Source organism: Syngnathus acus, chromosome 1 (assembly GCF_901709675.1).
Source record: "Syngnathus acus chromosome 1, fSynAcu1.2, whole genome shotgun sequence".
NCBI lineage: Eukaryota > Metazoa > Chordata > Actinopteri > Syngnathiformes > Syngnathidae > Syngnathus > Syngnathus acus.
In genome coordinates, this window is record NC_051087.1 from 4,577,944 (window position 1) to 4,602,589 (window position 24,646).

Genomic DNA, 24,646 nt, shown 5'->3' on the forward strand with positions numbered 1-24,646 from the left:
CACAAAAATGTGATCCTACGTATCATTTTGAAATCCGCCTTATCCGAGCAGTAACGGGCAATCGCCTTTTGATTTTTTTTTAACACCCTACCATGCAAATCAGCAGCTGTGTAGATTTTACACAGCAAGTCAGACATTTATAGTTGTTACGTCAGTGCCCGATTGGCTGACGCAAGATCTGGACATTCACGTTGGTTCAGAGGCGTAGCCAGGAATTTTTCCAGTAGGGGCGCACGCCCACAGGAAAAAAAATCGAACATCACCCACGCTGTTCGCTGATCGCTAAAACAACATCCGGGTCCGGGAGGCAAACGGTGAATGGATAACATCGCGCACATAGAATAGCGCAAGCACATTCGCGCAAGACCGAAAGAAAAAAACGGCATGAAAATGAAGAATCGAAAAAGCTCGATTTTTTTCAACCGGGGCGCAGGGAGTCCTAACCGGGGCGCCGCCCCGGCTCGCCCTGGCTTGGCTACGCCTCTGCGTTGGTTGACCATTTCATCGCATTCGGCTATAAAACTAGCTTGAAGCAGATCTCACTGGTACGGGCAGCTCCCTTAAAACATATTCATGTGTTCCTGAATAAGATAGACAGGTATCTATGTAAGGAAAAGAAGACGATTCGCAACAGACGAGCAAGAAGCTATGCTAAACCGCTAACACAAATCATGGACATAAGTAACTTTTTGCTGGTGAGGCAAAAACGTGCCCGGACTAAAGAAAGACAAAAGGCACACAGAAGAGTGAAAACCGAAAATAAGTTTACAAGAGGATGGGGCGTCTCTAAAGTATATATGTAGTACTGTGTATTAAATATTTGTGATTTCAGCAATGTTATTTATTTGCTTGGACAGCAGAGTGCTGGGTTTTGCTTTAGACTTTTCAATTTTACATTATATTTTATTTCACATTTTATCGTTTTAGCTTTGTTGAAAGACCATGCAGAAGACCTTTTTAGACACTTCCGTTAGAACAGTTTAACACGAGCATTACCACTAAGGTCGATCCTTTGGTCATATTGCCCAGCCTAAAATTCATTCTTGGTACTATTTTTAGTTTTTTTCCGCTTAAATCAATCAAGCCGTATTCCCACATTGTCCACGTTGTTGCTTCACAGCATTATGTCAATGCATCAAAAATAAGATACGATCATCTGTCAACATTTTATCACCTGAGACTATTCGAAGAAATGAGATGAAGAAAAGGTCACCCGAGCAATATAAAAAAAAAAAAAAAAAAGGCTTGGAGGGCTATCTGCATTAAGCACAACCTGAGGAGAACCATAATAATGGCATACATGAAATTAATAAAAACAGCAACTTACTTTTTTTTTACTGTCTGCAACAAGATGGTGCCACAACACTACTTTTATACTGCTTTGTCCTGTCTCATTTAAGCGTCTCATTTTCTAATCCCAAGTTGGCATCAAAGCTTTACTCTGCTACCAGGACTTTGACGCCATCTTCAGAAAGCACAGAAACAGCAAACTGACAGGTTTTGCAACAAATAACAGGATTGCAACACAGTTAAAAAGGTCGGACTGAATCAACAATCTTCTATTGTACTGTGAAAGTGCCCCAATAATTGATTGCATATACTGAATGTTAAGCCAAACTATAATAAATTAGTAACAGATTGTAAATATTTTTTTCTACTTCTTTGCATGCTCTGTTGTGGAAATGAACCAATATCTTGCTGCCATGATTTCTCGTGAGTTGTGTCAAAATAAAAACTTTTTGTCTTCCTGCTACCACGCTCATCGTTATGACGTCACAGCAAAGTGTTTACCCGTTTGGATAATACGTGACACAATAGAAATAAGAATAAAATAAAAGCTACTTAACTGATTTGAAGCCATTTTCCTCACCCCCAAAAAATGCAGCTTTTGCTATTTGAAAATTGTAATAGACTGCCCTAATAAAAAAAATAAAAAAACATGAATGGGGACGTAAGGGGCGGGGCTAGCGGGTCGCCCGTTGCTAGGCGACGTATGTTTGTTATAGTGGACAGTGGTCAACGTTAGCGACCTTTTTGTTCGAGATTTGCGAGGATGTAAAATCAAGCGTTTTCAATTTTGTCGTTCTTTTTTTAAGAGTACACACTTTTGCTAAGTCAAACGGTAAGTTTTGCAACAAGTTAACGTTTCAGTCGGTTGTTTCAAATTGTAGGGCTATACTAACCCGCAATATTTGCGCATACAAGATCGAAATGGATTTTATATTGCGGCCAACGACGTTTCAACATTATTACACATTTTGCATCATCAATTAGCGGTGTCTGTATAAATATAAATTTCAATGACGTCGGTTGTATCGGCTCTTTATTTTTAGTGACGTCACACTGAGCGAGTTTACGCATAAAAAATAATTTACAAAACGACAATGGACTGAAGACGGTATCCACTTGGGGAAAGAATATTTTGTTTAGTCAAGACGTTTTATTTTTATAAAAGTTTATTATACTCTACAGCTGTGCATAATTTTATATGCAATTTTGTAAACTCATTGTACTGTTTACTTTTTAGCAAGATGGATCTGGAACCAAAAAACTTTCCTCAACTTGAACTGGCAGCGGTTTCCGGCTTCAACGGTAAGTAATATAAACAATTAAAAAAATATTTCTAAATTATATGCCACGAATGAGGGTTCTCAAGCAGATACTCAGGTAAATACATAGCATATAGCTAAAAGAATAATGACAAGAAACGGTACCTAAAACAAGGTGATAAAAATCCTTAGTTTGCTTATACCACAATTCTTCCCTCTAAGTTATTTGAATTGCATCATTCAGTATTTAATATTTGCGATTTTAGGACAAGTGCATTTCGGCATGAGGCTTCATCCCGATAAAGAGTATCTCATCTATCCTCTGGGATGCACCGTCGTACTGACACACATTAAAGATGACAAGAGACACTTCCTCCATGGTCACACCAGTGACGTATCCTGCGTCTCCATGTCCAAAAGTGGAGTCTACATAGCTTCTGGACAAATCAATTACAATGACTTTGAGGTAACCTTCAGTGTCAAATGTTTCCATCCCTCAGCACTACCTTGTCATCAGTGGATTGAAAAAAAAAAACTACACATTCCTGTTCAGATTTAATTTTTCTTATGATATAAATGAAATGTCCCATTATTGTGGCTAAAAAAAAAAGTGGGAAATGAAATTTGTGGCAAAATTTTATTGCACAACTCTCACAAGGATTTGTAGAAATCTTTCACTGTATTTTCTTCAGAATTTTTTTTGATTTCCTTATTTATTCATTCGCTATTTTCCTAGGCCGATATAATCGTCTGGGACTACGCCAAGCGAAGCTTGTACACTCGCTTTGTGATCCATGAATCCAAGGTGGAGGCGTTGGCTTTCTCTCCTAATGACAAGTATCTGGTGTCCCTCGGAGGCCAAGACGATGGAAGGCAAATTTCATGTTTTTTTCAAATTTCTAAGGACCAACAATTTGAGTTTGAATAAGTACTGCAAAATAAAAAAAATAATGTTTGTGCAGCTAAGTTTTGGGAAGATTTTGAAGCCCACCACAGGATATTACATCCTGACAGTTTTTTTTTTCACAGAATACTTTTATGGAACATCGCGACCAAGCAGGCCATTAGTTCGGCTCCAGCGGTTCCTTTGAGTTTATGTCACCGCCTCGTCATCAAGTACTCCAACACCAATGACAACATTTTTGTCTCTGCTGGCAGGTGAGTAAACCATTTTTTCTTAAATGTTCACAACTTGTCTGTATAATAAAATCTAAAATATTTTGAATTTATCAATGCACCAATGAAGCGCTTCATTATTTGCAGGAAAGTGCCACTTTATTCTGGATACTGTAGCTGTTTGGCACCTCAACTGAATATTAGTAATAAAAAAATAAACTGTCATTTGCAGGGCAACCTTGCAGGTTTGGGAGCTGGATAAAGACAACAAGATTAAACCTACGGACTGTGAACTGCGTAAGCTGAAGAGGACAGTGAAGTGCATTGAGGTATGTGACCACATTTAAGAGGACAAAATTGAGACAAAAAAAAAACCTGGCTTACTGCCTGTAACGACATTATCCTGAAAAACTAACTAAATATGCTACTGGCGAATACGAGTTAGCCCCTAGCCAACATTAGCATGCCTGTGTTAAAAATGGCCGACTCATGATGGTTCACTGTGAAGAATTAAAACTGGCCAGGCTATATCTGGGTCAAAGTCTGCTGAGATGTCTGGAATTCATAATGAGCGCTCACGCTGACATTTCTCCCCCCCCCCGCACAGTTTGCACCCGACGATGAGTTTTTTTTTTGTGGTACTTCCAGTGGAGACATCTTGAAAATTAACACCAAGACAAAGTATCTGAGTGACTATGGTCCCATTAAAACTAAACACAGCCTGGTGAGTATCCCGACAATATGTCTAATTGGTGGAATTTCTTTTTGGATGTTATTTTTCATGTTTCCATCGCTCACATACACAGGGAGCCAATGTCCTAAAGGCGTTAAGTACGGGTGAACTACTTGTCGGTTCTGGATTTGGCACCTTGACACTTTGCTCCACGACCACCTTGAAAGCTCTCAGGTGAATGAGTGTCCACGCTATCATTTGATAAGCGGTATACTGGAATTTTATTGACAGGAAAATAAAAATGACGCAAAATTCACTGACTCCTCCCCACATTATATTAGACATGTGCAGATGAACAATGGAGTGACCTCCATCGCTCTCAAAGATGACGGCCAAGAGTTTTTTGTCGGCACAGACGCGTCCGAGATCTACTGCCTCCATCTGCAGGATTTCAAAGCCGAGCTCGTGTCCACTAATCACCACGGCGGCGTCAAGGATGTCTCAATTGCTTTGTGAGTAGCAGGGGGGGTCATAAATAAAAAGCAATGAGCTCTCATTTATTTGGCATCCATTCAGATTTGCAATAGGAAGAATGGACTTTAATTGAATTAACTGTTAGACTGCGAATGAAAGTTTCTTCCTTATCAAATTACAGAAAGTACAAGCGCAATTTGTGTGAATGAAAAAAAGGTTTTCAAAATTATTTTGTATGGAGTTCAGTACCCACTAACTCCACTAGAGGGCAGTCCAAGTGCACTTTCTTTTCTTATTTAATGATGCAATGAAATGTAGTAGCACCATATTAATATATATGCGGGAATAGTATACATAATTATATAATGTGATATGATGTGAAAGAAAATAATATCATATAACAGAACTGTACAATTGATAAATGTATACTGGTAACAACAATTGGAATTATAATCGCAAAAAGAGTTGACTTTAATGACTAATTAAGTTTAGTGATATAATGATTTTTTTTAATTATAAATATCGATTATTTATCATCATGCAACCCTAATTTATATGCATCAGTTAAAATGATCAATTATTTTATATATATTATATATATATATATTATATATATATATGTAATTTTTATTATAATTATTATACTTCAGCCTTTACCTCTGTTTGACTGTAGGTTTATTATAGCGATTTCCATAAATATAGAATGCAATACATAAATGAATACCCAATTATAGATGTTCATCTCTGCATTATTTTGCTTTTTGTCAGTGGCTCCTCTGAGTTATTTGTCACCGCCTCAGAGGAGGACATCAGGGTGTGGCACATAGACAAGTCCAAAGCACTGCTGAGAATCCCACAACCTTGCCTTAGCTGTAACACTGTGCACCTGATGATTGACGGACACAGCATCATCACTGGTAGGACTCAAAACGAGTGTGAATGTGACATTGAATGAATAGTTATTATTCAAGTTAAGGCACGTATTATTTTTTTTCTTCGCAGGATGGAACGACGGGAAGATCCGCATATTCGCCCCGCAGAGTGGCCGCCTCATGCTCGTCATTCACAACGCGCACCGAAACGGCGTGTCAGCCATCAAGGGGTCCAGGGACTGCAAAAATATTGTCAGCGGGGGGCAGGATGGAACGGTCAGTCTTGCGTGAAGATGGTACGACCGAGATTAGCAGTAGAAAAATTTCACACATAACACAGGATTCTGACCAAAAATGGGAGAACCTATAATTTACTCAAGACAAACAATTTAATTATCACACACCATAATCGACGTGTTGACCCAAGATTTACCTCAAGTGATGTAATACCCGTGTTTCCCGAATCCACTCTAGGTTTGCGTTTGGGAGCTGCTGAAGCACGGCCAACGACGGCTTGCCTTCTTGACGGAGCACAAAGCCACTGTCAGGTGTGTCCAGATCAGGAGCGATGACAAGGAATCTGTCACAGCTAGCATGGATGGAACCTGCATCATCTGGGACATTGTGTGAGTCGCCTCACAACCAAACATCACTGGGGAACGCACATGAATATTTTTTCTAGTTTGCGTGAAAAACAACTACTGCAGTTGAATAAGCTTAGGTGTGACTGCTGCTGTGTATACTATTATACTGCCCCCTGGTGAGTATGATGATCACACCAAAGTTGTAGCACTGTCCATTGAAATGAAGCTTAAAATGTTGCAAAAATTGTTTACATACTATTTATTTACTACGTCGTGTCTTATAAAGTGCAATATAGCGTGGTATTTTTCTTCTCTGCAAAAAGTTGAGAAATTAGTTACTATTTATTGCTGTAACTAAATATCTGTTTTTAATTCTAAAGTAAAAAAAGTTATAGATAAGATAGCAGGTAAATAGTCTGCATACATTTTTTTCAATCTACAAAACCAACAAATGTTCTTTTGAATCTTTGTGTAGGAAATTTGTGCGGATTCGCAAGATAATTACCAAAAATTCCTCATTCAAGACCGTGTGCTACCATCCTGAAGAGCACCAGATTGTCACCAGCGGCACCGACAGAAGGGTTGGTTATTTTCCTCTCCCTCTCAATGTTTAGCGGTGGACTGCTTCATTTTGTCATTTTCCAATTTTCAGCCACAACATGTCACCTTAAGACAGAAATAAATCCGGCTTGGTTTGATAAAGTCACCGGATAATCTAAATGTCCTGTGATTGCATCATGATATTTTCCACTCGCTGAGCCGAGCAGAAGTAAGAAGCCTGGTGCTGTGCCACGATTAGCGTGGCCTCCCACGGTGACCACTTGCACAACACACACACACAAAACCACAGATTAGTTTGCGAAGCCCGTTGTGTATTCTGGGTTCGTCGTAATTAGGCCAACTTCGTCCTTGTTTGCTTAATATGTGTGTGTACTTCATCCTCACGTTAACCATGACCACACACTCCTCTCATCAGACCTGTCGAGAGAAATAGAAGTAACAGAAATATAGAGTTTAAAATAGACAAAAGTAAAAATTGATTTTGACTATGATATGTCACTTGACTTCCCCTTTGACCAATCACATTCAATCTCACGTTGAATGTTTTATATTTCTTGTTGAGGGCTAGCGCATCAATTACTATCCCTCATTTATCGACTGTAAAAATAAACTCATCAGAAAAAAAAAGATTCCAGATCAATCAATTGAAACACAGTGACAAAATATTTCTTACTTCCCACCCCTGCCGAAAGGTGAGGATAACTTGCGCTGATTAGTAAGACTGTGAGGAAAGATGCATGCAGGGCAGCGCTCTTGCCTTCCTGCATGCGGATGTGCCGACGCTAGCCTAGCGCCAGCCAAATCCACCATCTGCTCATCCCAAGACACAGGCACTTTGTCTGTGGCCCGCTGAGGTCAACTCTCTAGAAATCTACCAAAGAGGTGTGAGATCTGTCTCGTTGATTATTATTATTAGAATTGAGCCCAGATGTTTCTCCGCCACGCAGGAAAGTTTGGAAACGAGTTAAACGCAGAATCTCAGAACCGCTAACCACTCCGATCCTGGTCATGAATAATTTGGATGGAGTTGACTAGAGGTTGATAGAAGTTAAAAAGAGGTTCTGCACCGTTGTGAGAGTGAACAGTCGTACGCAGACATTTAATTCATCAATCGATTGATCAGATTGATCAGTCCCTGAGTGTAGTCTGGTCGTGGTCAGAAATGTATTACCACCTTTAAATATGCTCATATGCGTGGGTCGGCTTTGGACTGAGGCCCGGTTTTCCCCCTGAGAACACAGATGGACCAAGGAAAGTCACACAGGCAGCATCGCTAATAAGATGCTCAAATGAGACGAGGGAGGGAGAGGTCGTGACTGGAAAGAGCCGAGAGTCTGAGGGAAAACAAAAGACAACATGTTTGGGGTGCACTGATCTGTTTTTAAATCGATTATCCTATCAATTATCGTATCGGAGAATCAAGTAATCAGAGGGATTTTGTCAATATATTTGTCATGTTTATGCTTTGTGGGTGCTGGAATGATCCAAGACTAGACTAACATCTGTTTCTTTAAATTATATAATCAGCTTTGCCCCAAATACCAAAAAGGATGCATCAATGTGCACCACCTGAATGTTTTTTTTGTCACCTGTGCTAAAAATAACCACAAACAACAATCGTGTTTTTGTCAGACTTTTTGTCGTACAGCTGCAAAGCCTTAGGGACGATTAACTTTGGCTTCCGTTTAGTGAGTATAATTGGAGATTTAATTTTTTATTCAGGCTGACACATGATAGAAGATGACACTATAGTCACTTTTTTTTGTAGAAAATTTGACAAAATTATTGATAATGTAACAATAATAGGACAACAGCGCTAATTAGGGTCTTACATGAAACAAATAGCCGTATGTATCTGCAGTTAAATAAACAATTGCTCCCCCTCTTTCCTTAAATTATTTACATTTAATGCAGAGTAGTGTCCAAACCCTTTGAAATAAAAATCATTCAAAGGCAATGCAGATGCTAATGTGTGTTATCTGTTATCGGAAAAGCAATCGGAATTTTAAAACGAGACTAAGATAGAACAGTCTAAAAGAACAAATACGTGTTTTTTTTTTGTTTTTTTGCCGCTGTCAAATAAATAACTGCCAACTTACCTGTTCAGATTGTCTACTGGGACGTGCACGACGGGACAGCAATCAGAGAGCTTCAGGACAGGGAGACGTCGGCCATCAACTGCATGCACGTTTCTCATGACGGCAGATACTTTGTGACAGGTAATGGTCCATTAGGCAGCTGCTTCGCTCCACTTTGAGCCGCAACGATTGAAAATGTAGACAGTAATTGTGTTGAGTGTTTTTTTTCCTCCCCCCTAATTCAGTTTTGAGGGTGACAACAACGCAGCTTTTTGGCTATTCACAAATTGCATGGCTGTCACAATCTAATATTTTAAAAATGGATTATTCCATCATGGCATAGAATTTTTGTTGCGTTAAAGTGTGTTAAAATTGCCAATTGTTTTGGTAAAATTTTGTGATTAAAACCAACTAGATAACATCACACAGGAAGGATGGATGGTCATTGTTTTCCCAAAGTAAAAGCAAATGTTTGCAATCTTATAAGAGCCTGAAGTCAGAAGATTTGGACAATATTTTGTTAAACAATAGTTCTAAATGACAACTTGATGATTCAACTGAGGCCCTGAATTCAATAATCGATTTGTTGTTGATTAATCGTTTAATTCTCAACACTACTGATTGTACTGTGACTTAAAAAATGGCCGCCAATGGCGATACAGTCGAACTAAAACAGAAGCATAAGCCACAAACAACCCAGGTTGTTCATCAAATATTTTTAATTTAGTTCCCAAAACATCCAAGTTGAAGAGTAGCCATGTCAAAAATGGAGATGTTATCTTTTGTTCAAACAAAATGAATATTTGATGGATTTTATCCGGTAGGTGGTGTTGACAAGCTGGTGAGGGTGTGGGACTACATGGACGGTACGGTCACCCACGTCGGAAAAGCTCACGGAGGAACAATCAACAGCGTGGAGGTCTGCTGTAACAACAGTACCCTTATCAGCACCAGCGCGGACGGAGCCGTCATGCGCTGGAAATTTCCTCATCCACTCTTGAGTGACTGACCGTGTCGAGCTCAGACAAGTAACACTCAAATCACTTCCATTGTTGTATAAGGGTCATTTTTATACAATTTGATCAGTAATAGAGAAGACAGTTATAAAATAAAATAAAAGCCACTTTTTTTATGCCCCTTGGTTTTATATGGCGATAAACATCTCCCATGCTGACACAGCAACACTCAAGTGAAGTCAAACATGTTTTTTTTATGTTCAATGCGACCCTTCCAGCATTAGTCTAAAGAATATTCTGATTAATATTGCGTCTGTGGAATATGGAGAAAAATCCATTGTTTTTTATCTCTCGAAGACGGTGGCCATTTTGCCATTTGCTGTCGACTGGTTGTTATGACATCACAGTTCCTAAGAGCTCAAGAGATTTTTCTAGTTTTGGTAGTGTGACGTTTGCAAACTGAGTGTTGAGCAAAGGACGTGTTTAAAAAAATTCCCTATTAAATCGACCAAACTTGAATTTAATACTTCGGCCTTTTATTGTGTACAGCCTTTGTGCGTTTTCCAACAATAGCAGAGTAAGAGCATTAGAGAAATTACGAAAACGTCGGCTCTGACTATCTTTTGTAATAAATCAGCATATCTGGCCCACTAAATTGAATCTTGAGCGGCGGTGAGCTGTGAAATTAAGGCTCGGATGATTAGAATCGGAGTAGAACGAGGCAGATGCTGGCTCCCCGTCGACAAACCAGAAGTGCACAAAAAGCTCCATTTATGTATTTGCTGGAGTTTTTCAGCAGCGGCAGGCTTAATGTGAGCGAAGCTATTTATAGGCTCCGTTGTCGAGTATGTTTTCAACAAGGTGTTTCACACTGACAATTGCGCGGATGGAGATTGTGCTTCTAAGTGGCCATCTGGGTTTAGACAGCACCGTCTGCGATGCACATCTGCTGGCCTGTTTAATATCACAACTTCAAAGTTTTTGGTTTTAATATGCAGTGGATATAAAAAGTCTACACACCCATGGAAATGCCAGTTTTCTCGTGAATAGAAAAAAATAGACCAGAATTCTCTGTCCAAACTGTTTTTAAGTCCGTAAGCTAAGCTAATGTATGAAATTAACGAACAAAGATGAAAAATGAAGGATATTGTCACTATTTTCTCTTCATTTTATTTATTTAAAAAAAAAATCACTTTTCACAGTTGTTTTTTAACCATTTTTATTTTCTTAATGTATTTTTTCAATTTAATTTTCATCTATTTTGCTAGCCTTCGTAAATCAATAACCATGTTCTGAACAGCAGCTCGTGATGCTCCTCAATTCACTTCCACATAGTTCCCTGACACCAACACGTTCACATTTAGGAGTCGGGCAAAGCTGTGGTTTGAGAAACAAAAAGGCAAATAGGTGAGTTTCTCAACGAATAACAACAGATGGATATAAAAAATGTTGGATTTTTAATGCAATTCCAATCGAGCGTGGTCACGTGACGAATCACACGTTGGACAACAATGGCAGGTGTACCTAATGTAAAGGCCGACGCGTGTTTATTTTGTTTCCCGGGTGGGTTGTGGGGGGCGGGAATTGTTTTTACTATCAGGGCGGGAGGCGTCACAAGTAGTCGTCAAGTGTGGCACGAAGAATGAGGCGGCCACTCGAAGCGACGAGCTAACCTCAGGTTTACCCGGTCCGGGTTCGGTGCCAGTCTGGCGGCGGTGATGTTTGAAGAAAGGCGGGAGGAGCTGGAGGAGGAGGAAGACTAGACTGTCCGGCAGACAGGTGCGCCTCTTCCTCCTCCTCCATACTACAGCGAGTGTGCCTCCTGTCAGGTGCAGGCAGCCGCAGCCATGGATCCCCGCAAGGAGAAGGCGCGAAAAACCATGAAAGCCAAAACGACCAAGCGGAAAGAGAAGAAGCACCGGAGCGGCGTGTTCCCCCGTCGGAAATCTCTTCGTTCTTTCAGTCATTTCATGGGCAGGATTCTTAAAACTTTGAGCACTTTGGCGCACTTCGGCGAGGGACGGCCGCCGGAGCCCGGGGAGGAGGACGACGACGGCGGCTTCAGTCGAAGCGACACCGGCGGCTTTAAAGACGAAGCCCTTGCGGGCGTCCCGAAGGACGGCGTCGTGAAGAAGAGCGCCACGCTGTCGTCCCAGGGCTCGGTCAAGGAGCGGCTGTCGTGGTGCTATGGCGACAAAACCCCCGGAGCCCTGGGGCTCAAGAACCACGGGAACACCTGCTTCATGAACGCCGTGGTGCAGTGCCTCAGCAACACCGACCTGCTGGCCGAGTACCTCGGACTGGAGCAGTACAAGCCGAACGAGTCGGCCCGGAGGGTGAACGGCGAGGCCGCCAGGGGTGAGGTGACCGAGCAGCTGGCGTCGCTGGTTCGAGCCCTGTGGACGCTGGAGTACACGCCTCAGCTCTCCGTAGATTTTAAGGTGACTAGTGTGTCTCTAATTCTAATTTTCACACATTTGAACTTTTCACACAGTCGTAGTTTGCTTTGTGTATCTTTTATTACACTATGTATTATCCTCCATCTTTAGTATGCCGAGTAGGCACGAGACTCCACAGGTGCGTCGGGCTGGAAGGGGAGTGGCTAATGGGCGTGGTCAAAGCAGGAAGTAACCAGTATCACCGTAAACTTGTATTGCATTCCCGACAGTTTTGAAATCGGGATTTTCCGACTCGGATTGGAACCGTGTTCAGCCCAATGTAAACAAAGATGGCTAAACACGAGAAATGTTATTTGTTTAGTTCCCAAAAACATTTTAATCGCTTTCCAATCTGCTTTCATATTTTTCTTATTCATGAAAATAAACATAACTCTCAGCATTTCATACAATTAAACCCAATAACTTTATTTGTTATTAATGATCCCAAGAACCTCTTAGCCTTGGTTCCAAAAGCGCTTCGTGGCATTTTATACCTAAAAATACAGAGAAGTGTACGTACTATCCCACTAGAAACATGTCGATTATTAGGATTTAATTTCCCATCAGTATGTGTGTTCGTTAATAGTGCTTACACTTTAATATTAATTGGAGTCAGTTGTCAGGCCAGTCAGCGATACAGGCACAGCAGGGCCTGAGGGCCTGCGGCTGTAAAAAGCTCGCCTACGTCGTGTGTCATTAACTTGCCATTAAGTGATTAATCGGCCATTTCATGTGCACTTGTAAGCCAAGGCCAGTCAAATGGAAGCAGTGGGTCTCTAGGCAGCTAAGCAACTGTCATAATTTAATGTCAAGTTTGTGCATTAATGGCTGTTGCTCATCTTCAGGCTATTCCAAGTAAATATTATTAACAGGTAAAGTTTATTCACTCAAATGCAGGCATACTTGTCGGAAGTAATATTTTTTTAAAGGCTTGCAGTATTAGGATGCTAAATATAAGATTATCATTAAAACCTAATGCATCATATTGTGACCGCCAGTGCCGGTTCTGGCAGGACCACCGTAGCATAACCCCCCCCCCTGACCCCAAAAAACAGTTAATTTAGGATAGGTGCTGCTGTTTTTATTAGCATGAGAGTGTAAAGGGGACGACGAAAGTGTCTACGCATGAGACAATTACAGCTCTTTTTTTTTTCTTCATATGGGGGGGTTGAGGGAGGTATTTATTTGTTCAAGTAAGCAACAAAGCTAATTGGGGCTCAGTGTCTCTTAGAGGGATGGTCACTACCTGAAGAAAGAGGTAAGGGGACCATTAGAGAACCCCAAAGCACTGGGCTCCCTGTAGATTAATTCCACTCTGTACAAAAAATGAGACAGTTCTAATCTTAAAGGTAGATGCATTCCGTTGCAACTCTCAAGTTAGCCACCAGACCATAAGTCTTCACCGAAGCAAAAAAGTACTAATTGGCTATGACCTGACAAAATTGTGCGTTTAAAGGCACCGCAGGGATACAGTGTGCTGCAAAAACATCTAGCCATCCATCCATCCATCCATAAACACATTTTCCTGAGTCTTCAATAAATATACATCCATCCCATCAATGTTCTGAATTATTCATCAAATTCAAATCGAGGAAAATTTTGTTTTGTTATTGTCAACTTCCTCTGCCCCATTTACTTGTTCAGAAGTACAGTACATAGGTCATGTTACAACGGCGCCGCTTGGTCGCATGATGCTGTTCACGTGATGTTTTATGACGGAACTCGTTTGCATTGCTGTGAGTAATTTGCACAACCGAATGTGTCGTTTTGGCCTGACTCACCTGCGCGGCTCACCGGCACGCCGAGGTGGTTAGACAACATTCCTCGGCAGTAATGTGGCGAGAGAAGACACTCTCATTTATCAACTCCAGCCTTCTCAGTACATAACACAACGGGACTTTTTTAAGCTCAAAGCCGTTTAAGAAGTAACGCAACGGAATGCTCGTCTTGTTCGGCCTCTGAAAGTGCCGCCCCCTCTCCCTCTGGGATTATTGGATGACAGCAAACCAGTTCTCTCACCAAAACAGAATCGCTTAGGTGTGGGAGGAGGAATATGTCGGATATACGCTGGACACTCCTTCATCGTACACAATTGGTTCCACGAGAGCCAGATGTTCTCTGGATTTTAAATTCAATAATCCTCAACAATGGAGGTGTTCCATGGTAAACAAATTCCACTATTATATACAACTACGGGCATGATTTTAACATTTTCCTTAGCTTTTTTTCCCCCCAGCACTTATATTCTCCATTAAACAGGGATCTGACAATGTACACGTTTTGAATGTGTTGGACTTTAGAGGTTCTGAGGAATTGCTGTCTGATGAGCAAGTGTAAAACGTCTCCATTTCTTACTCTGTCACCTTGGTGGTGCACCTCATTTAAAGCACTGTGACAAAATGGTGCTTACTGTGACTCACTTCTATTACTGCCTGCTCTTAATGCCTGAATGGGGGGAGCCACTTGATCTTTTCATTACGGCAAGCTACAATAAAGGATGATCAAGGATGTGGAAGATTTCCCAGATGGAATTGTCGTCTTATTCCAAGAATAAAATGATTTCATTTGCGCCAGTGCATGACTCATGTCTTGCCCCACACCAAGATGGATATTTTGGCTTGATCGCTGGGGCACCCGCTGGGGTCTTTCTTCTGCATGGTTTAAGAAAACATGTCCTTCATTTCCCCTTTCTCGCCTTACCTCGCCCATTTTCACGGACACAGTGATTTTGTGTGTGTCTGCTCACACACAGAGTCAAGCTGGAGGGAGCAAGTGAAGCCTGCCTAGAAGATGAGGACGAGGCAGGATGGGGGGGGGGGGCATGCTGAGACGTCTCCAGTGATGTACACTTAGAGGAGGAGAGCTTGTAAATAAAAATGCCGGTCCTCCCTGTCCTGTCTCCATAGTAAAGAAAGTTCAGGCATCCGTGAAAGCTGCTTGTTAGAGCAACATCCCTCCCGAATTCCTCAAGTGTAAAATTTATGCGCCAAAACTGCTCTTGATTTGGAGGAGACACGGCTTGAGAATTCCTGAGCCACTGTTCTCCATGTGCTGAAATACTCCCAAATAGCATGCTGTTTCAGACTTGTACCTAAAAGATCCTAAATGGTCAACTTTCACACGGTCCATTCAGTGGAAACTGAAAACACAGCTCGCGGCTTACGTCCGGCAGGCACAAAGGTTTTTTTTTTTTTTTTTTTTTTAACAACACAGGCACTTCTAGAGTGTTTCTTTGGTGAGAGGGTGCGCGGATTCATCTTTTTCACGCTTGAAGGGCCGCGGCTTGTCGGGGCTCGAGGAGCTCAGGCAAGGAGATGAAGAGAGGTGTTTGAAGTGGTCTCCTTTGTTTGGGGAGGAGGGTATGGGAGGTGTTTGACAGTGACGCGGGCCAACACTGATGGTTTGTCTCATCCTGTCTCCCCTCTCCTTCAAGGACCTCTCATGACTGAAGATGTTTACAATATTTGCACACGCTAATCTTAGTGGTGGATACGAGCCACCTGCTCTGTGAAGCCTGATTGTTTTTTTTTTTTCTTTTTAATAGAATAGAACAGAACAGATGGTGTTGTGAGAATTTTTCGCAATATAATTACTTGTTTTTTCAATTTGGTAAGCACATGTTGCAAAAGCTGGAGGTACAAGTGATGTCTGAAATCATTTGGATGGGCAGTGGTGAGCAAGTCTGGCCTACAGTCACAAGGTTCTGGGTTAAAATCTCTGCTTGTCACTGCGTGGCTCTAATCCAAGCACGCTGGCTTCCTCCCGCATTCCAAAAAAATGTATATTAGGTCTTTTAAAGACCACTTTAATTACACACTTTTTTACTATTTATTTTGATTGATTTATCCCCACCCCCATTTTTCTATCAATTACCAACATTTTTGGGCATATTTCTTTCACGGTTTCAATTAAACTACTATTATATATTAAACTATCTTGCTAGCTACCTAGCAAGCCAGCTAACAAGCTAGGTAGATAGCTACCTTGGGGTTACACTCTATACACTACAGTATACTATATCTATATTGATATCTAATACTAGCCCAGAAGCCAACAAATTTGTGCGCTCATTGTGTATCATTGTGATGTTCTGCTGTATATACGTACGATATAACCATAAACAGCTCTGACATGGTATGGGGTGACACCTTCCAAGGTATTATTAGTCGTAACAGAGATGGATGACTACTAGTTGTGTAAATAGTCAGAATGACATTTTGGGTAGAAGGCCCATTTTGTGTTGTTGAGACTACAAAAAAAGGCAAATATTTCTTCATTTGTGTGTTAGAGATGGCAGTGTGAACTCTCAATGAACCAAGGCCCAAATTGCAAGTGAGGAAAATGATGAGGGCACTAAAAAGAACTCCCCCCATCCCTCTCCCCACACTGGTGATGGCGCTCTCATCTCGCGTGTTCCCATCGGGTTTGTACTAATTTGACGAAAAAACGATTCCATCTTCCATCTGTTTTGCCCGTTTTCAATCCGGCTAATAAAACTCACACAGTGTTCTATCACAGGCACACCAGATGGTCTCGCTTAGGCTGGAAGCAACTGCGACTCAACACCCGTGGAGTCCAGGACTTTAGTTTGTCTGACCAGCCGAAAAACAAAGATTGTACACGACCACACTGTGATTCCACCGGACATCCTCTCGTTGGATCGTCGGAAATGTATTTGTGTTGGGTTAACATAATCTTAATTCATTCCCCTTTTTGAATAATTTCAATGACCACAGTAGCTTGACAAAAATGAAAATAATAATTTACTCTATTGGTCAATGCAATTGGATTTTTTTTTTTTTTTTGTAGTACAATGACTTCGGAGACAATTTTGAGTCCCTCAAGTGTTTTGTTCCTTGTTCGCTTTCCTTAAAAATGTTGCATTTATCCTCTTACCTTTTTCCAAGGTCATATCAATCCCAGGAGAATGCCAGATTCTCAATTAAACACTGTCGCTACCTGGAGTTAGCTTTTTAACCAAAAGTCCGGAAATCACGATACTCCAAAGCATAGAAACAACGATTTGCCGACATTGATTGACTTGGTCATGACGTTTTTGTTTTCCAGAGCATTGTAGCCAAATACGGCTCTCAGTTTCGGGGCAACTCGCAACACGATGCCCTGGAGTTTCTTCTCTGGCTTTTGGACAGAGTTCATGAAGACGCCAAAAACCCAAACAACAACAACAGTAGCAGCAGCAGTAGCAACAACGCCAAAGCCAACGTCAAGGTGAGTCCGATTCGAAATCCAAATTGTGTTTGTATGAAATGCTTTTGCAATAAGCTGAAAGAGGAAGTGTCTTCTGTTGTTTCTGTATGCTGGCCATGTCTGCAGGATTTCCATCTCTTAACCTTGAACTTTAAGGCTAGCTCAACTTAATGTAGCAAATGAGTAGGCCAGACACAGCTTAACATTGGGACCTTTTTTACCACGATATGAGCCGATTATATATAATAATATTTATCTTTTGTGGCACCACGCTGTCGATTGGAGAGGTCAATGTCATTTTATACTGTAAGTGGGCTTGTCGGTGGGGGGGATGAAAAAAAAAACAGACTCAGAGCGCACTTGAGAAGAATTGCGTCTCGTTAATACAGGCTAGTCTTTTTCCTATTCATGGCATCTATTCTGCCTGAGAGCATTCTTTGTGCCAAATAAACATCTTAAGGCCGCGGCTCTCATTGGGCTGCCAGTATAAATCCACCAGGCAGCGACCGGCATTTCATAGTTGGGATCATCTCTGATCCACCCCCCAATGTTGATCCGCTTTTAAACAGATTTTATTGTATCATACAATAGTCTCATTGTCAGATTTCCGTCGATAATCGGACAATGTTTGGACTCCGGTTTTGGACCCTCATTCTGAGTGCTATGGGTAAACATTAGCATTGTGCCTGTAACCTTTATTTGCTACACGCTAGGGCTAGCTGGGCTGTTGACTAAATATTTTCCAATATGATGAGCTAATGGATGTGCATTTGGTAGAAATTAATGAAATAAATAAAAACAGCGCGAAATGATTCTCATTTATTTTTACAATGTAAAATTTTCAAGTAAATTGGTAGAGTTGCATGGTGCAGAAAAACGATTAAAATAGTTTTTAATAGTGCATATAAAACGTTTTTTTTTTTTCCTCCTGTAAAAGGCAAACGCTTTCACTCGGATTAGAACACATAAAATCGATTCCATTCTTTAGGTATTTCTCTGGGGATGTGAGCCAACGATTGTTTCGATTTCCCTGGTTGATCAAAAGGCATTAAATTGTGCTGGTGACCAAGACTGGGTTACAAGAGTGTTTATCTGCTTTCTATCGATGGCTGACCGGTCCGGGTAGGCGTTACGCGACCTCTCTGCCAAAGAGTGCCGGGATCGGTTCCAGCCGAGCCTGAATGTGATGAGCCGAAAAGATAAATGGGGCCATGGATGTAATGATTGATTCGAAACCCCACTAGGGTGACTCAGATAGGCTGTGATTTTGTTTTGATCGATAGCTATAATTTTCTAATATTGTCACTGCTCACTGTTGTCATTTTAATTCACTACCCCATCACCATCCATCAAAGACACGCTGTCATCACCCGATGACTGAAAGGAGGATTTAGTAAAGTGTGCCACTAATGTGTGTTGGTTCAGTGCTGGATTGCATTAGGCTGTGCACGCATTACACGTCTTGCACCTGGTGCCACCTATTTCACAAGTGGGGCAAAGCGATATTATGTAACAAACAAAGACAATTCGGTAAGGCCTTCCAATGGGATCTTGCTAAACCGGCTGGCTTTCCCTCCCTTTGTTTGCCCAGCAGCGCATTTGTGGCATTCTTCAGCAGGCTCAAGTCAGACAACAACACACTTACGGTTCTGTGTACACTATATTTTTGCCACTCTCTAAATTGAAAAAAGCTTGATTGGATGAATATCAAGTGATTTTTGAAGTAGTTTCTCGGTGATACAAATGTGTTTTTGTTTTTGTCAGTGACAAAAAAGTATGAAAGTAAAACATAATATTGACTCCTGCACAGACAGCTTCTGATTGATTCCTACTTCTTTGACACCGATTGCTAAAGCTAAGGGGTTTAATTGCGGTTTAGTCAGAAATGTTTTTAATATTTTTCCAACAAAGGTTGCATATAGAAAAATGATGGTCGGATGCCTTTGTGTGCACCCTTGTGCAACCACATTATTTCAGTTACTTCCCCCTCTCAAAAAGAATAAAAAAATGAAGTACCACCACTTACTGGCCTGGAATGGGACTGGGAGTTGTTTTGTCAGGATGTTTTTATCAAACAAGTCAGACATGTTTGTTTGGCCTTGACTGATGTCTGCTCTGTACTTTGTGTTATTTCCGTTTTAAAAAATACATTTGGCTCAACTGCAATTTTGAAAGCCTCAAATGGTTCTTAGAAAAAAGGGAGGAAAAAATCATGGGGGAAAAAAAATCCTGATATTTTTCAGAGAACAGAGCATAAAATGTTGCATTTTTGTTTGACAGTGAGCGCCCACAATGTGAGCACAGAGACGAGGTACATTCAGCCTCAGGTCCAGCGTGAGTTCTATTTCAAATGAGCGCATTTGAAAACTGCTTCATCTCATCCCACCGACAGCTCTGTGGTTTGCCGGTGCGACACCACACCAGCGTCCTGCCATTATGTATGCATCATTCCGTTTTAAATGTCGATAGTGCTTTGGCCCTTTTATGCCGCGGGGGGGTTAACTGTGACGGGATGAAGTGGCAACTGCGAAGACTTTGAAATCGGGTCAGTGGGAAAAAAAAAAAAAAAACGCCGTTGAGGCAGCCAGCCAGCCTTTTATCGACTTGGACAGAAATAGTGAGTTTGATAGCTCTCCATGAGAGTTTGCCACGTGTTCTCCGGGGGAGGGAACGGCGAGAAGGCAAATGTCGATGAATAATACAAGTCAGCTGACAAGCGGCATTGTTATGTATATACCAGCGCTAATATTTGAACTCTGTAAATGTGCCGAAAGACCGGTTCACAAACAAACTGTGAAATCGAGCGTATTTAATATTAACAAAATGGTATCTTTAAAAATAATGTCCTTTTTTTTAAGCCGCCAATGGCAGTGAACCTGTTAAAAAGCCCTGTACTTTGGTTTTGACTGCCGACGGCGCTCTTGCTATAAAATGCACTCCATCCATCAAGCGAGCTAATGCCCAGCCGCCAATGTCTTGGACAGGTTAAGTCAAAGAAGCATAAACCCGCCTCACTTGGCTAGTGAATTGATTTTAACAGCTTGTGGCATTTGCTAGATGCCACACATTCCTGCAGATGGAGGTTGAGAACGGTTCAGGGAGACAACCAAGACATTCCTTTTTTTTTTCTTTTTTTTCTGGTCACCCGCACTTTCAAAAACGTCTCTTGCCGTTATAATAAATGAACATTTTGAACCGGCGTTCATATTTACAAGAGTGACACGGAAGAGCGATAGAAGAAAGTGATTTTATCTCCTTTTTTTTTTAATCATGGTTGGAATGGACAGGTCACGTAATTCCCCTCCCCAGTGCCCTCCTAGCCTCTTCTTAAGGGATTAAACCAGGACAAGTCTGAAAGAAACTTTCAAATAGCATTTGAGCTTTGTGATATTATTCCCGGCGTTCATTTCTGCCCTCTGGCTTCATCCAAGATTCACTTAGCTTATTCAAGTATCTTTTTTTTTTTTCCAAGCCTCCTTTTTTTTTGCCGTAATGTCTTGACTTATCAGCCAGTGAGGGATGACTGACTGAGTGCTTCTCTTCAGACCATCAACTTTGCCGCTTACGGCTCTACAGGATGGAAGCAAATGTGGGCTTTGCGTTTTTGTCCAATGTGGTCAAATGCCAACACGACTGGCAGATATGAAAAATTTAATATGTCTACTCAGATGAAAAGAGAGATGGAGCAATTTGGGTAGCAACAATCCCAAAAAATTATATTTTTACAGCAGATTGTTCTATCTGTAAAATGGTATTGACATTTTATTTCCGTCAATTCTGTAGATGTAATTACTCTTAACATGGTTAGAATAAATGACTGATTAAATTGTTCCCTTGAACATCTAATGGGTAAGACACCAAATAAGCATCATTAAGCATCACTGACTGGTGTAGCGGCCAATGGTCTGCATTATTTAATTGCTTTCTTGGGTTTTTGTTCAATTAACAAGATCATCTCTCTGGCAAAGTTTGTTGTTCAAGCGCAAAAGTCGTTTTTCAAAGTTAATTAAGTTAGACAAATTTGTCTCCCTGGGAAATGCTTAAAGATGAATGAAGGAGAATGTTTAATTGGCAACATACTTCTGGTACAATAATGTGTAAAGGATATTACATTCTCTTGCCGTAATAATTATTCATCTGGTAAATTTGTTGTTTATGTGGCTGCAGGTCTATATTATTTATATATTTTTTATTTTTATACAACATATTTTTCTGTGGATGACTGCTCATCGTTTCAAGGTTGTATGGTTGAATTTGGGGCGAAAGCTTTTCATGCCTTTTATTCTATTCTGATTTTAGCTTGTGTACTTTATAAGCATAGTATCTTAAACATTTGTGTTATTCCTCCACTCATTACTCAGTCATCTGCTGTGCGATAGCAGAACCGGTCCTGCTGGTGTGCTTACTAACTGCTTCCAAGATGCAGACTGGTTTTCCCACGCCCATGTTTCCAGATTTGGTTTTCCTTAAATGATTTTCTGATGCTTGTGGACAGGTGGGGACTTTCTTTTTTTGTAGTTGTTGTAATTTTGTATTGTGGTGACATGTTTCTGTCTATTAACTATTGTACTGATGGAAGTCCGGCGCAACTCGTGAAAGGTCATCCCAATTGACCCTCTTCAATTACATCGGTCATCTTGAGAGGCGAATCAATCCATTCGCCAGTCAGTTTGTTTGGTCCTGAATCACTGCCGCGAGCTGGCAAGGAGCCGATCCACATTGGGCCAATTCTGGCACTCGTCAGCCCTGCCGGCGACTCTTGTCTGAGGCTGCTTAATTTCTCTTGCCGTTTTGTTTTTCCCCCCAGACAGACATCTCCATGGCAACAACCAGAGTGGCAGGTCTCACTGCACTCTACGCTGAAATGAAACTGGCACACATTTCACCAAGGATTGGCGCCTAAAGAAGAGACATGCACCTTTTTGTCTCAGCAAGTGCAGTCTATAAATATGTTTGTTGTGTGTCGGACGAGTCAAGTCGAGCAAAGGTTTCAAATGCTTGTGCTTTCCATCATTATCTCAGTGGACATCTCGTTCCTCTAAGCTCCTCATGAATAGCAGCAGCCGTCCACAATTGAAAGGATTGTTGCGAGTCAGCCGCTTTGCTGCCTCGACAGCGTTTTGTTTCAATGGATGGAGAGCAACCTATGAAAACAACCACACCCGCCTCTGGTTGTTTACAAATGATTAAGGATTTCTAAACATTACATCATAGAGCTGTTTCGCCCGCTGTTCAAAACAAAGTTATGTACTACTTGCAGAAAGGGACCAACTCCCGTCCTCGAGTATCCTGATCATTTCAGCCATGTGTGTTGTAGGGACACAGCACAGCACCGCTTCTCATTTTTGTTGTGCCATCCCTAAATACACAACCTGACTTCTCGCCAAACTCCCACGCACTCACCAGTGAGCGGCACAGGCACGCTGAGTAGTGTCTCGCATGAATGCCCGCTACAGGGAATCAGCTGGGATTTAATAAGAGCATATGTTCTTGTGTTAGGAAGAAGTGTGTCGGCATCCCCCGGCGGATGCGATCACTGCTGGCGCTTTGCAAATCTTCAGTCAGAACAAGCTCACTTCTTTGTTGATGTCTTGGATTTGTGCGCGGATCACAGCAGAATGAAATCTGCACTGAAGTTGGTCAGAAATCAGTGGCTTTAATTAAATAATTACCGCACAAACATCAATTAGGCACTTGTGATCCGGCAGTTGAGCGTTATAACGGAGCTGTTTCCTGCCCCCAGGCCACATTTTTCCCAGCCCTGTTCTAAAATGTGAACTTGAGGTAAGTTGACCGCTGACTTCACGCATGAACGTGATTCCAAACGGTGACGTTAAATGCCCCGAAATTGTCGGTGGAATCCTGACACCTCTGAGGTTCAACTTTTCAAAATCTTTTCTTCTCTGTGTCTTCAGGGACCCAGCTCACTGGAGGACCTGACCAGCACGCAGCAGCCCAGAGGCCGCCATAGCTTTGTCCAAGAACACTTTCAGGCCCAGTACAGGTGGGAACACCCGAGCATTTCTTCCGCTGCCCTCTATTGGACAAAAAGTCACCTACTTAGCCTTGAGTGGCAAGCAACAAGATTGAATAGAAATGCAAGAGTCACATCTGAGCCCGGGAAAGAAATCCACCTGATTCCATATCCAATACCTTGTAAACAGTCAATCATCAAATGGAGCAGTGAAAGGAACAACACACAAAAACACATCCAGAGTGGGTTTGTAATCACTTGTTTGATTGACAGCTCTTGTTAAGTCCACAGCGGTGGTGAGTTGGTACTCTAACAGTTGGACATTCTGTCACTGATTAGCTGGCTTAGCGTCACGGCTAACAAGCTTATCGTATAACTGCAAGACTGGAAATATTGAGGAGGACGAAGCAAAAATATGTCTTCCCTCCTACTTGATCGAAAGGGTCTCTTAACGACTAGCCTACAGTATTTGAATAGATTCTTCCGTTGTACCTTTTAATCACAGTATAGCTGTGCATTCGAATTAGAGTGTTCTGGAGAGAATGAGGCCACATCTGGAACATTTACGTAATTCAACTAAAAAGCTGTTGTAAACCACAGTGGGATATTTTCAAAAAGCCGTTACAGATTATTAATGAGCAGTTAAGTCCAAGCACAATAATAAACAATCTATTCCATCGTATTGCCATCGTAGGCTAACTGCTAGGCTAGCTCCTTTTGTAAACCGCTTGGCTAGCTACTTGCTGGACTTGACAAAGTGTTAGATGGATTGATGATGTAGCTTGTGTATGTTATTGGTGTCAAAAAGCCATGAATTAAAAGATCATTGGGCAAGGCAGCCTCCCTAACTTTCATGTTGCCTAGCAACTGAAAACAATTCAAGGCTCCGTCCTTTCATTCTATGTGCTGCTTATCCTCACCGGTGTCACTTGATTTTTATTTCATCGCCAATCATTTGCTGTCAACATATCTCGCTGCTGTGATCGTCAGTCGGCCATTTTTGTGATATTTATTTCCGGGTTTTGTTTGCGTCGGATTTGTTGACCCGCAACTGTCACTCAGTCTCTTCCGTCAGTTCAGTTGGTCTCCCTTCCTCTCATCTTCCTTCTCCGGTCCTTTCATATCTTCCGTAGATGCTCCTCAAAGGGAGTCAGCCGAGTTGT

General features: G+C 41.5%; 3 protein-coding genes across 4 annotated transcripts in view; 2 read left to right on the forward strand and 1 right to left on the reverse strand.

Annotated features, from left to right (window-relative positions):
* LOC119121673 overlaps positions 1-24,646 on the reverse strand; it is a 296,445-nt gene that overhangs the window by 51,832 nt on the left and 219,967 nt on the right. The window lies entirely within an intron of this gene.
* Positions 1,982-10,039, forward strand: cfap52 (cilia and flagella associated protein 52). 2 transcript variants are annotated; one of them, XM_037262891.1, is made up of 15 exons: positions 1,982-2,122; positions 2,528-2,592; positions 2,816-3,015; positions 3,286-3,422; positions 3,579-3,707; positions 3,898-3,994; positions 4,273-4,389; positions 4,472-4,572; positions 4,680-4,850; positions 5,581-5,729; positions 5,815-5,960; positions 6,159-6,310; positions 6,744-6,849; positions 8,937-9,048; positions 9,732-10,039. In XM_037262891.1, the coding sequence occupies exons 2-15, from the start codon at positions 2,532-2,534 to the stop codon at positions 9,914-9,916; spliced, it is 1,863 nt and encodes a 620-aa protein (XP_037118786.1). In that variant the 5' UTR covers positions 1,982-2,122; positions 2,528-2,531; the 3' UTR covers positions 9,917-10,039. The 2 variants fall into 2 exon arrangements, with proteins under 2 accessions (XP_037118786.1, XP_037118793.1); XM_037262898.1 differs by having other exon boundaries at positions 1,985-2,122; positions 2,532-2,592.
* usp43a (ubiquitin specific peptidase 43a) overlaps positions 11,565-24,646 on the forward strand; it is a 29,057-nt gene continuing 15,975 nt past the window's right edge. The window contains exons 1-3 of the mRNA XM_037262443.1: positions 11,565-12,304; positions 17,369-17,530; positions 23,425-23,513. Coding sequence (XP_037118338.1) covers positions 11,711-12,304; positions 17,369-17,530; positions 23,425-23,513 — 845 coding nt within the window. The 5' untranslated portion in view covers positions 11,565-11,710. The remainder of the gene's footprint in view (positions 12,305-17,368; positions 17,531-23,424; positions 23,514-24,646) is intronic.